Below are 13386 nucleotides of genomic sequence, written 5' to 3'. Positions count from 1 at the left end.
AACCCCGTCTCTACTAAAAATATAAAATTAGCCAGGTGTGGTGGCACATGCCTGTAATCCCAGCTACTCAGGAGACTGAGGCAGGAGAATTGCTTGAACTCTGGTGGTGAAGGTTGTGGTGAGCCGAGATTGCGCCATTGTATCCAGCCTGTGCAACAAGAGCGAAACCACATCTCTTAAAAAAACAAACAAAAAAAACCCCGCAGGTACCCAGACTCCTCCCAGGTGCAGGATTCAATCTGAGTAAGCCGAGGTGGTGGTAGGAGTGATCCCAGGGCCTGTAAATCTGGAATGTTTTTGCTTTACTTGGTGAGGATGGAGACTGAAAGTCTGGTCTGCTGTTCGAGAAAGTTACTATTGTCCCAAGTTGGCAAGCCAAGAAACAGCAGTATAAACGTTATTTAGAACTATGAAAACAAATACAGGGGAACTGCAGAAAGCACCTAAAGTGGTTCTAACCAGTGGTGTCCGAAGTTAGAATAGCGATCATCTTGAGAAGCGGGGACTATTAGCTTGGAAGGAGCATCAGGGAACTTTCTAGGTGCTGGAAGTGGTCTGTATCTTGATCTGGGTGGGAGTTGGGTGTTGGCCCTCCCTATCCATGGATTCTACATCAGTGAATTCAACCAACCTTGGGTTTAAAGTATTTGGGAAAAAAGCATTTAAAAAAATACAAATAATACACAAAAAAATGTAACAACTGTTTACGTAGCATTTACATTACATTAGGTGTTATAAGTAATGTAGAGGTGACTTAAAGTATACAGAGGGTATGCATAGGTTATGTGCAAATACGACACCATTTTATGAGAGACTTGTGCACCCTCAGATTTGGTGCTTGAACCCAGGAAGCAGAAGCGGAGGCTGCAGTGAACCAAGATCGCACCATTGCACTCAGACCTGAGGAACAGTTAGATTCCATCTCAAAAAAATGGGGGATCCTTCAATCAATCCCCCATAGATACTGAGGAATGACTTATACATATATAAAAACCCATCAAGCTGTACTCTCAAGATTGTGTATTTCGCCTACATATAATTTAAAATTTTTAAATGTCTCCCTCCAAAGAGGAATCAGTTCACAGAGAGACTAGGCTGCAGGCAGACTTTTTTTTTCCCTATGTTTTCAAAGACAGTCCCTCTCTGTTGACTGGGCTGGAGTGCAGCAGTGTGATCACAGCTCAATGCAGTCTCAACTCCTGGGTGCCAGTGATCCTCCTGCCTCAGCCTCCCAAGTAGCTGGGAGTACGGGCACAGGCCACTGTGCCTGGCTAGATTTTAAATATTTTGTAGAGACAGGATCTCTCTCTGTTGCCTGTGTTGGGCTCGAACTCCTGGGCTCAAGCAATCCTCCTGCCTTAGCCTCTCAAAGTGCTGGGATTACAAGCGTGAAGCACCGTGCCTGGTCAGGACTGATTTTTTTTTTTTTTTAAACATACATTTACAAACTTAAAACCATATCCACCTTTTTAAAAAACACCATATTCATGTCTCCTTTGATAAAAACAGAAATTAGATGTTTTAAAAGGTCCACAAGAGTCTGGTGTACAGCCTGGGTTGAGAAGTTCTGACTTCAGAAATGCTTCTTGCAATTGCTTTTTAAAAATAGCTTCTAACCCTTTCTTTCACCAAGGTAAATTCTCACGAGTTTCAACCTTACTTTAGAGCGTATCTTTCGCTTTCTACAAGCAGAAGTTTAAAGAGAAGAGCTACACAGCAGGTTGGTCTGCATGGAATTCCTCTACTAGTCTCTTTCCGCCACGCACTGCCAGCTATTGTTTGAAACTGACACTCAACATGACCACCAGCCCCAGCTTAGGTAGTGGAGCTTTTGAGGTCCGGCTCTGACTCAGGATCTCTGGCCACAGAAGAGCTGCTCTGGATATTTGGTTTTTCAGTAGCTCAGGTGTGGGATGGGGGGTCCCCAAACAAGATCTTTCCCAGTTTTCCTGGCAATTCTGATGCTGGTTGGTGGTCCAGAAGCCATTATTTTGAGCTACCTTGCCTAAAAGAGTCCATACTGCCAACAGGGGGAAAAAAAAAAGTGTATATATTTTCAATCAGATTTACTGAGGCATAATGAAGAAAGTGTACCCATTTCAAGACTGCCTTTTGACAAATGTAGACACCCATGGAACCACTGCCAATCAAAATATGGAAGATTTCCAACACGCAAGCAAGTTCCCTTGTATCCCTCTGCCGTCAATCCTTGGTCCTCCCTGAGCTCTGGCCCCAAGCAAACCTTTCTGTCCCTAGAAACCAGTTTTGCCTGTTCTAGGATTTCACATAAAGAGAACTGATTGTACAGTATGTGTACTCTTTTGTGTCTCATTCCTTTAGCTCAGCTTTTGATTTATTAGCTCCGCTTGTTGTAAAGGTATTCATGTTGCTGCTTGTGTCAGTAATCCCTTCCTTTGTAGGGATATATCACAATTTATCTTTTTTTTTTTTTCATGAGGCAGGGTCTCACTCTATCACCCAGGCTGGAGTATAATGGTGCAATCTCGGCTCACTGCTGCAACCTCCACCCCCCAGGTTCAAGCGATTCTTCTGCCTCGGTCTCCCAAGTAGCTGGGATTATAGGCACCTGCCACCATGCCTAGCTAATTTTTGTATTTTTAGTAGAGACGGGGTTTCACCACGTTGACCAGGCTGATTTCGAACTCCTGACCTCAAGTAATCCACCCGCTTCGGCCTCCCAAAGTGCTGGGATTAGAGGGGTGAGCCATCACGCCTGGCCTGTTTTATCTGCTTTCTAATTGATGGATATTTCTGCTCTTATGAATACAGCTGCTATGAATGTTCAAATACAAGTGTTTGGACGTAAGTCTTCATTTCTCTTGGGCACCAATGAGGATTGTTGGGCCATATGGTAAGGATATGCTTATTTGCAAGAAGCTGCCTGTTTTCCAAAATAGCTATACCATGTAACACGACCACTAGCAAATGTGAGTTCCAGTTGCTCCACATCTTCATTCACACTTAGTGCTGTCAGTCTTTTTACTTTTGGTCATTCCAGTGGATGTATAATGGGATCTCATAGTTTTAACTTTTTTTTTTTTTTTTTTTTGAGATGGAGTTTCGCTTTTATTGTCCAGGCTGGAGTGCAATGACATGATCCTGGCTCACCGCAACCTCCGCCTCCCGGGTTCAAGTGATTCTCCTGCCTCAGCCTCCCAAGTACCTGGGATTACAGGCATGCACCACCACACCTGGCTAATTTTGTACTTTTAGTAGAGTAGGGTTTTTCCATGTTGGTCAGGCTGGTCTCGAACTCCCAACCTCAAGTGATCTGCTCACCTCAGCCTCCCAAAGTGCTGGGATTACAGGAATTAGCCATCACGCCTGGCAGTTTTAACTTTCATTTCATAATGACTGATGATGTTGATTCTTCTTTGATGTGCTCATTGGCCATTTGAATATTTTTTTTTTGGTGTTTCTGATTCAGAATGTTTAGAGATCGTATTTTGAGGAACCCTGCCTTAAAAACACCCATATATATGGCCTCCAGAAAATAACGATATAAAGTGATGATTTATTTACTTATTTTTTGAGACAGGGTCTTGCTCTGTCACCCAGGCTGAAGTGCAGTGGCAAAATCTCAGCCCACTGCGACTTCCACTTCCAGGATTAAAGCAATTCTTGTGCCTCAGCCTCCTGAGTAGCTGCAACTACAGGTGTGCACCACCACACCTGGCTAATTTTTGTATTTTTAGTAGCAATGGGGTTTCACCATGTTGGCCCGGCCGGTCTTGAACTCCTGAGCTCAGGTGATCCACCCACCTCAGCCTGGGATTACAGGCGTGAGCCACCACGCCTGGTCTAAAGTGATTATTTAAATGGAAAATCTAAGAGTTCCTCCCCCCAACTTGGTGAAAATTTTCAAAAATACACAAAAGTTGAAAAACCAATGATCTACTTAGATCTAACAGTGAACAATTTGTTATACTTGCTCTTCATATGTGTTTAGCAAATTGTTGAACCATTTGAAAGCCACAGACATCCAGATGCTTCATCCTTAAATACTTCAGCGCTTATCTCCTAAGAGTATTCTTCTATGTAATTGCAATTCCACCATTATACCTAATAAAATTAATAAATTCATATTCAATCATATCCTAATTTCTCCAGTTGTTCCAGCCTTTTAAACAAACATCCAATCAGAGTTCAAGCCCTTTTACTGATTATCATCTCTTCAGTCTCCTTTATATTTCATTACCCAGTAGATTTTTGTACTGATTTCAAGCAATTTGTATCAAACTTTGTGAACAAAAATTTCAGGAAATCAAAAAATGTAACTGGCCAGGCAGGGTGGCTCATGCCTATACTCCCAGCACTTTGGGAGGCCAAGGTGGGAGGATCACTTGAGCTCAGGGGTTTGAGACCAGCCTGGGAAACATGGCGTGGTCCCATCTCTGCAAAAAAAATTTAAAAATTAAAAAAAAAATTAGCTGAGTGGGAGGGTGGTGGGTGGGGCTGGGGCTATTCAGGAGGCTGAGGCAGGAGGATTACTTGAGCCCAGGAGGTCAAAACTATAGTAAGCCATGTGCACCACTGCACCCCAGCCTGGGCAACATGGTGAGATCCTATCTCAAAACAAAAAACAAAAAATGGTAACTCCTATATACCATGTTATTTGGATAACTATGGGTTTATCTGTTACAATCAGCTTGAGATACTATGAGACTAGAATAAAAGGTGCTGGAAATAGGACAGTACTTGCAGTTATCATCCTGCTTCATGCATTTCAGTCCTTTTTGTGATGGACATTTCTGTTGCTCCCTTCTTGCCACTCTCAGCTGAGACCTACCTATCACAAGACTTTATGCCAGGAAGAGCCTTGGACTTAGAATCAAAAAGCTGTCCGCTGACTCTGTCGTATTAGTCACTCAGCATGGCTCAGCTTCCTACTCTGGAAAACAGGCATGATGGTGATAGAATATGGTCCCTTCGAGTAACCACAGGATTGCTGTACAAATCAAATGAGATCGTGTGGGTTAACGTATGTTGGACACAATAAGGCACTTCATTAATTCATTCCACATTCATTGAGCATCGTCTACGTAGGTCTCGGTGCCAGGGACAGAGATGTGAGAAGAAGGCTGCGAGAGGTTCTGGGAAAAGTTGCCCTGCCTCTTTTTTTTTTTTTTTTTCTGAGACGGAGTCTCGCTCTGTCGTCCAGGCTGGAGTGCAGTAGCCGGATCTCAGCTCACTGCAAGCTCCGCCTCCTGGGTTTACGCCATTCTCCTGCCTCAGCCTCCCGAGTAGCTGAGACTACAGGTGCCCGCCACCTTGCCCGGCTAGTTTTTGTATTTTTTTTTTTTTTTTTTAGTAGAGACGGGGTTTCACCGGGCTAGCCAGGATGGTCTCAATCTCCTGACCTCGTGATCCCCCCGTCTCAGCCTCCCAAAGTGCTGGGATTACAGGCTTGAGCCACCGCGCCCGGCCTGCCCTGCTCTTAAGAGACACAAGATGGAATGGTTTCTCTTCATATGGATATAGGGCTCAGGTGCTAGTCCAAGATATGGAGCTGGCATGCAACTCAATCACATGAGCTGCTAAGATCCCTTCAGAGTTTAAGCCCATTTGAGTGTATTTTCTTTTACAGGTGGGCAACAGAGATAGGTGTGAACAACATTTGAGACTTGAAGAATCAGCCTCCCAAAGGATCGTCAGAGCAGATTTTGATGCTGGCACCAGCCTTTGACTTCTGCTTGGCTGGCCCCATCTCTTGGATCCTTGCTTGACTGACAGCCCAATTCTGTGAGTCTCAATGCCTTGCTTCAGCCTAAACCCTCCAATGCTGGCCATTAGCTTGTTCTGATCCCCAGATATGCCTACAGACCCCAAACCTCTAACATCCTAATGTTTCGGCTGCTACCTGGAGAACATGCAGGTGTGCTCCTGCTGACCCTAGAGCCTCCAAGGCCCCACTCACGCATGGCCCCAGTACTACTCTGCTGACAGAACCCTGCCTGCTCTCCCCTACTTAGCCTCTGCCTAGGGAAACCCTGTCCTCTCAGTTCTCTAACCTTTCCTAACTTCCCTGAGGGAGAAAATGCTTTTTCAAATAACAGGCAGTACAGAGAAAAGGACTGAGAAAGGGCAACTTTGTATTGCCTTATTTATACCCCAGGAAATTTTAATTATCAATTGTCAAGATATAATAAAATCATGATGTAGGCTGAGGCAGACAGATCGCTGGGGCTCAGGAGTTGGAGATGAGCTTTGCCAACACGATGAAACCCTGTCTCTACTACTAGCCAGGCATGGTGGTACACGCCTGTTGTCCCAGCTACTCAGGGGCCTGAGGTGAAAAGATCGCCTGAGCCCAGCATGTTGATGAGACTGTAGTGAGCTGAGCTTACGCCACTGCACACCAGCCTGGGCAACAGAGCGAGACCTTATCTTAAAAAACAAAAAAGAAAAACAAACCCTACAACATTTATTTGAAAAAAACTTAAAAGGTAGATAACCATTACCTAAAAACCATTTTTGAAAGAAAATCAGTATTACATCAAATAGCTTCTGCTTTTTCAGATACAAAACAGACAAGAATGTGTTTGAAAATATTTAAGTCAGTATAGCATGTGGTAGTGAACTAATGCTGGAGGTTCCTGGCTGTGCTTGCTGGTCTTGCGTTGGGGGGCAGGCACTCAACTAGCCCAGGGCAGCAGGTAATTTACCAGTTGAAAGGACATGTTTCAATGGTTTCACAACTGGGATAGCCGTAACAGCTGAATACCCACATTAGGTATGTGTGGTCTTTTTTTTAGATATGTAGTATTTGCTTAGAATTTTAAAGCTAAAAAATCAATAAATGGGCTGAATGTGGTGGCTCATGCCTGTATCAGCACCTTGGGAGGCTGAGGTGGGAGAATTGCTTGAGCCCAGGAGTTGGAGACCAGCCTGGGCAATAAAGCAAGACTCCATCTCTACAATTTTTTTTTTTTTTTTTTTAGATGGGAGTTTTACTCTTATCGTCCAGGCTGGAGTGCAGTGGCGCCATCTCAGCTCACTGCAACCTCTGCCTCCAGGGTTCAAGTGATTCTCCTGCCTCAGTCTCTGGAGTAGCTGGGATCACAGGCATGTGCCACCATGCCCAGCTAATTTTTTGTTTTGTTTTGTTTTGTTTTTGAGACGAAGTCTCACTCTGTTGCCCAGGCTGGAGTGTGATCTCGGCTCACTGCAGCCTCTGCCTCTGCCTCTTGGGTTAAAATGATTCTCGTGCCTTAAGCCTCCCAAATAGCTGAGACTACAGGTGTGTGCTACCACCCCTGGCTTTTTTTTTTTTTTAGTAGAGATGGGGTTTCACCATGTTGGCCAGGCTGGTCTTGAACTCCTGATCTCAAGTTATCCGCCTGCCTCGAACTCCTGACCTCAAGTTATCCGCCTGCCTCGGCCTCCCAAAATGCTGATATTACAGACATGAATCACCACACCCGGCCTGTACAAATATTTTTCTTTTCTGATTAGCTGGGCATGGTGGTACGTGCCTATAATCCCAGCACATTGGGAGGGTGAAGTGGGAAGATCACTTGTGCCCAGGACATTGAGGTTGCAGTGAGCTAAGATCATGCCACTGTGCTCTAGCTTGGTGACATAGCAAGACCTTGTATTAAAAAAAAAAAAAAAACCATAAACATTTAACAATTATAACCAGCATTTATTTGGAAAAATTTAAATGATATACATAACCATTACCTAAAAACCATTTTGAAAGAATTTACTACATCAAATGGGAAGTGTTTGTGGAAACTGTAATGCATACTTGGTGATGGCTCAAAAGGCCAATGTTGAAAGTCATCACTAAAAATAGATTCTTGAAATGTAACATGGAGGGGAAAGTGGGAACTTGAAAAAGATAAAGGTATACTGGTTTTAGGTCTAATAATCACAGGTAAAGTCTTTGTTTAAAAAACAAGCCTGGCAGGGGTAGGGTGGGGAGGGTTGCTCATGCCTTATATTCTCAGCAGTTTGGGAGGCCGAGGTGGGCAGATCACCTGAGGCCAGGAGTTTGAGACCAGCCTGGGCAACATGGTGAAACCCTGTCTCTACTAAAAATACAAAAATTAGCCAGGTGTGGTGGTGCACGCCTGTAATCCTAGCTACTTGGGAGGCTGAGGCAGGAGAACTGCTTGAACCCAGGAGGCAGAGGTTGCAGTGAGCTGAGATTGCACCATTGCACTCCAGCCTGGGCAACAACAGTGAAACTCCACCTCAAAAAAAATAAAATAAATTTAAAAACGTACCTATTAAAGGAGGCTTTTTTCCTTAGTTTTAGTTGGTGTTGATAAGCTCAGCAAAGGAGCTTTAGGGTAATACTTGATGACAGCAAAATGAAGGAAACCTTACTGAAGGTAAAAACCTAGCAAAACACTCCCCAGAGGAACAAGTTTTTTGCAAATACGATATACTTAGTTATGCTTTCTACCAGTCACCAACACAGAAAGACCAAAAATTGTGTATGAGAAAGTGATACGAAGATCTGAGATTTTATTCTAATTCAGTGGCATCAATCACGTAAAGAGCCATGCAGTTGAAGTGGTCCGGTGTGGCATGCAGCCCCACAGTGACGGTGCACTTCATGCCCTGTTCGTGCTGGGGCAGCCTGTACCACCTAGAAACCACAACTGCAGTAACCATTGATACATAGACCTGTGTTACTTCTACAAGTGTTCCATTCCAACTGTATATATGCTTTCGAGTTCAAAATCTAAGTCCAGATACACTATTATAATGGGCCAGGTCCCAGACATTCTTCCTCACACCAACCAGTTAGTCCTTTTGATTTTACTCCAAACCCCAATGTATGAAATCCGAAGTGCTTGTAAGGATTTAGAACAGCACAGACGACCAGGAACAAAGCAGATACAAAACATTTCTCAGCAACCAAAAATAAAAGAAGGGAAATGGGCCACTGAGACAGATGGGTCTCTCAGATTAAATGTCATATAAATTGCATGTGTGGAACCAAATCCAGTAGAAAACCCTCAGTTAATGAGGCATAGCTTGGTAAATTGGGAACTTGATGAGGTGTTTTTTTTTTTTTTTTAAGGTAATCTGGTATCACTTAGAATGGCCTTAGTTTCCCATTCTCTCACCACCTTCACACAGGCCCACATGCCTGTGACATCAAATCTGTCAAACTTGGGGACGAAGGACATTAACAGTTCTTGAAAGGTGACCTTACCCACAGATATTAATTTCATTACTTAAGGAATTTTTCTTCCTCAGAATTTCTAGAATCACAAGTGATACCTGCCAATTACAGTTTAAGTTACTAGTGGATATACACCTCTTCAATGCAGAAACTTAGTCTCATTATGTTGGTTACATATACTGTTTTTATTTGGGTTTGTTGAATGAGAATAAAAACACCCCGGTTTCTTCTGCAGGTCCAGTCCTTCTCTCTAATGGTCATTACAAACAACCCTGAAGTGGCTGGAATATAGTCAGCAAGGGGCCCACGTGAACAGCTCATCTGGAATCTTTGCAAGTACATATTTATGTCCTTTGGTGCCTTGCACAGTAAGGCACTGTTAATGACGTAACAGAATAGAGGAAATGCCCACAGCAAATAGTTCTAGTGACAATTTACTAGACAAGTTACAGTTTAATAATGGTGGTGGTGATTGTTTCTTTCATTTTATTATTATTTTTTACAATAAGGGTGTAGCCTTTATACTCCACACACACAAAATAAAACAAGTGCTTATTACGAAAAGAGTCCCTGCCCCCACCCCCCAAGAACATCCTGAACATAGCAATTCAACAGAACAGAAAAATCAAGACAAGTTTGATTTCAAAATTTCAATAAAAAAGCAAAAGTATGTAATGCAACAGCTGTTCAACTTCCAACTCTAAATAGGCACCATTAAACAAACCCCAGTATTTTAAATTTCTCCGGCATACATTCCAGGATCAATTCTCTGAACTGTAATCAGCTGGTAATTCATGACAGGAATACAGCCTTAGAATGGAAGCTATATTGCTTCCCTGCCCCCTTTCTCTTACAATTGGAGAGTGTAGGTATTAAGGGATACAAAGTCAGAGGAAGAAGAATTAAAAAGAAAAATGCCCAAAGCTGCAGCTGTTTGGACTAGGAAGACAGCATTTTACAAACGTTCAAAAAATCCCAAGGCAAGTAACACAATTTGTTCACTATCACTCTTACTTGAAAGAATAAAGAGATCAGCATCTTATTATATAAAACTGTACTTTCAGAACTGTATTACAGGTTCACCAGAAACTATGGATGTAGTTTTAGGCATCATCAAGGAAAACAGGTTCAGTTCAGATAAAGTTAGATACTGTACATCTAGCCTAGCTGGATCTGGTGTCTGGATCTGCTCACTGTCGCCCTGAACAGCTGTGAACTAAACAATAGTACGTAACTCCATAGGAAGCTTAAGGATTGAAGAAATATACACAGCTAGTTAGATCTCCCCTGCTTCGCGCTCTTCAGAGCTCCTCCTGTCTTCTGATCTGCCATTAGCACTCTCATAGGACCGCTTCTTATCTTTCCGATCTCTGTCACGAGGTGATCTGTCTCTTGAACTCCTGTCTCTGTCACATGATGCTAAGTCTTGGTCTCTGAATCTTTCTTTTGAGGATCTGAAAAATATTAATTTGAGGAGCAAAATATGTTGGGTAACCCAAAAACCCAAATTAAAGAATAGGATAAATATTAAGCTCTTGATAGCTGAAGATATATAGAAGAATATACCCATGACAGAGGAGTCAGTTTTCTGACCAAATACTGAGCACTACCATAGCTGATAAGGGCATTAAAACAAGAAGACAGGTGAAAAACAAATAGCTGAGGGTCAGAAGGCTAAAATAATTTCTTACAGGCTACTCTCATTATCTCAGAGACAACAGAGCTTCTCCAATTCATAAAAGGTATTTCAATATAAAAACTAATACATAGATAATAGCTTTAAAAAGTGAAAGAAAGGTATTGTCTAAATTTTAAAATGGCTTAGAATAGGGGCCAGATGGTGACTATCTGGGGTGCCGCAGGTCCATGCAATCTTTGTGGCAGTGTTCTTTTCTTTTTAGAATGTAAAAACCATCCATAGCTTGCTGGTTGTACAGGCTGCCGGCCAGATCTGGCCTATCGGCAACAGTTTGCCAACACCTGACTTAGATAAGAGAACTACTCAATTATTAATATGAATTTAAATAACCACTTTTAAAAATCGACTCATACTGAGTTAGCTTATTCAACCAACAAGGGGAAATAAAAAAAGACAAAGATGCTCACACTAATAAATCTTGATTAGCCGTAACTGTTTACTACCTTCTCCATTCCCATACCCAACTTCAATAAGAAAGGTAAATAACAACAATCAGAAGAAAAACCAAACATATTATGGAATCAGAATAAACATGGAATCTTCTATACTTCCAACATCTAAAATCCAACAAATTACATTTATTTGGTTCTTTACAGGTGACATAGTACTTTTACATAATTATCTCACTCAACCCATATTCAAAATTAGGATCTGAGGCACTACCAAGAAGCTGAATAATTAATACTTTCAGGAAAATAAAAAATATGACTGTTCAGTTTTAGAAATATAGTTGAGGGTTAAACAAAAAAAGATTCTAAAATAATGTAAACTTTGAACATTCTACTTAATGTTTTAATAAACTTAATTTTAAAATGATATAAAAAGACTGGGCACGGTGGCTCACACTTGTAATCCCAGCACTTTGGGAGGTCAAGGTGGGCTGATCACTTGAGGTCAGGAGTTCGAGACCAGCCTAGCCAACATAGTGAAACCCCGCCTCTACTTAAAATACAAAAAATTAGCTGGGTGTGGTGGTGCGCACCTGTAGTCCCAGTTACTCGGGAGGCTGAGGCAGGAGAATCACTTGAACCTGGGAGGCGGAGGCTGCAGTGAGTGAGCACAGATCACATCACGGCACTCCAGCCTGGATGACAGGGCGACACTCCATCTCAAAAAAAAAAAAAAAAAAAATCACAGTGCCAAGTCTAGTGATTCCACGTCTACATTAGTCCTATCCATAGCCTTTGTTGGAATAAAATATGAAAAGAGACGGTAAAAATGATACCTAAAAAGACACTAGCTGCTAAACAGTCCCAGAGATCAGTAATAACAACTGAAAAACAATGATTATCAACTACTATGTCCCACACATAAGCGGTTTCCATATACTATTTTATTCAAACTACCAATAATCTTAAAGCAGGTATTCTTACTATCTCCACTTAGTAGATGGGGAAAGACAAGTGAGATAATTAAATTACTTAGCCAAGGCAGGACATGGTGGCTCACACCTGTAATCCCAGCACTTTGGGAGGCCAAGGCGGGTGGATCACCTGAGGTTGGGAGTTCGAGACCAGCCTGGCCAACATGGTGAAACCCTGTCTTTACTAAAAATACAAAAATTAGCCAGGTGTGGTGGCCTGGGCCTGTAATCCCAGCTACTTGGGAGGCTGAGGCAGGAGAATCGCTTGAACCCGGGAGGTAGAGGTTGCAATGAGCCAAGATCGCGCCACTGCCCTCCAGCCTGGGTGACAGAGAGAGACTCTCGTCTCAAAAAAATAAATTACTTAGCCTAAACCAATGAACCCAAGTAATCTGACTTTGGAGTCTGCACTAAACATGTTTGAACACAGCAAAAAGAAAGATGCAAATGGTCCTCATTTACACGGGGTACTATTGCCAGGAACAGGTCACAAAGACAATCTACTTATATCAGAGACCAGTATTCTACAGTAGGGAAAGGAGAACAGCAAAACATAAAAGGCTTTCAATAAGAACTTTTACCTTGAAAAATTAAACCCAAATATGTAGCGATAACTTGATGTTGTATGAAATACCAAGTAGGTTTTAACAATAATTATCTGATAATTTTTAGTAAAAACAAAGAATGATGCTTTAGAAGAGAATAATTTCAATTCAAAGATGAGAAAGTGCTCGAGAAAAGCAAAACTTTTAATAATTTTACAAAAATAATCCTCCTTATGAACATGCTGACATCTTAGATATGATCATGTATCATGTATGGTGGAAAAATTCCTATACAACTTCATAAACGCAGGAAGCATTAGGGACTAAAATAACACAATCTCAGATGAGGGGACTTCACACCCATCCTTCCCATACCCACCACCAATAAAGACATTTAAGAGTTCAGCAACAACAATGACAATTGGGCAGATTGACACAAGAAAATGTCTAAACCTTCCATCACCTAGCAGGATAATTCTGAAAATTCATTGTGCAGATAAGACAGGTAACTTCTTTAAAAATGCTTATTTCTGAACACTGCACTGAGGGTAGACCCCCAAAATCAGTTTCAAGAGCGTGAGATAAGAGGCCTACAAATCACTCTGTCCTTTACAAA

At 42.0% G+C, this 13386-nt stretch overlaps 1 protein-coding gene across 10 annotated transcripts in view; it reads right to left on the bottom strand.

Annotated features, from left to right (window-relative positions):
• Window positions 1-9039: 9039 nt before the first annotated feature.
• Window positions 9040-13386, bottom strand: part of LOC111521552 (putative RNA-binding protein Luc7-like 2) — a 65835-nt gene continuing 61488 nt past the window's right edge. For 5 of the 10 annotated variants that reach the window (XM_026456379.1, XM_026456381.1, XM_026456386.1 and 2 more), the window contains one exon: window positions 9325-10617. In XM_026456379.1, coding sequence (XP_026312164.1) covers window positions 10440-10617 — 178 coding nt within the window. In that variant the 3' untranslated portion in view covers window positions 9325-10439. Of the gene's footprint in view, window positions 10618-13386 lie in introns of all 10 variants that reach the window. The other 5 variants (XM_026456380.1, XM_026456384.1, XM_026456385.2 and 2 more) reach the window with 2 other exon arrangements.

The sequence above is a fragment of the Piliocolobus tephrosceles genome, chromosome 8, assembly GCF_002776525.5.
Source record: "Piliocolobus tephrosceles isolate RC106 chromosome 8, ASM277652v3, whole genome shotgun sequence".
NCBI classification, from domain to species: Eukaryota; Metazoa; Chordata; class Mammalia; order Primates; family Cercopithecidae; genus Piliocolobus; species Piliocolobus tephrosceles.
The sequence above is the reverse complement of the archived record's forward strand: the minus strand, read 5'-3'. Positions and strand labels throughout refer to the sequence as shown.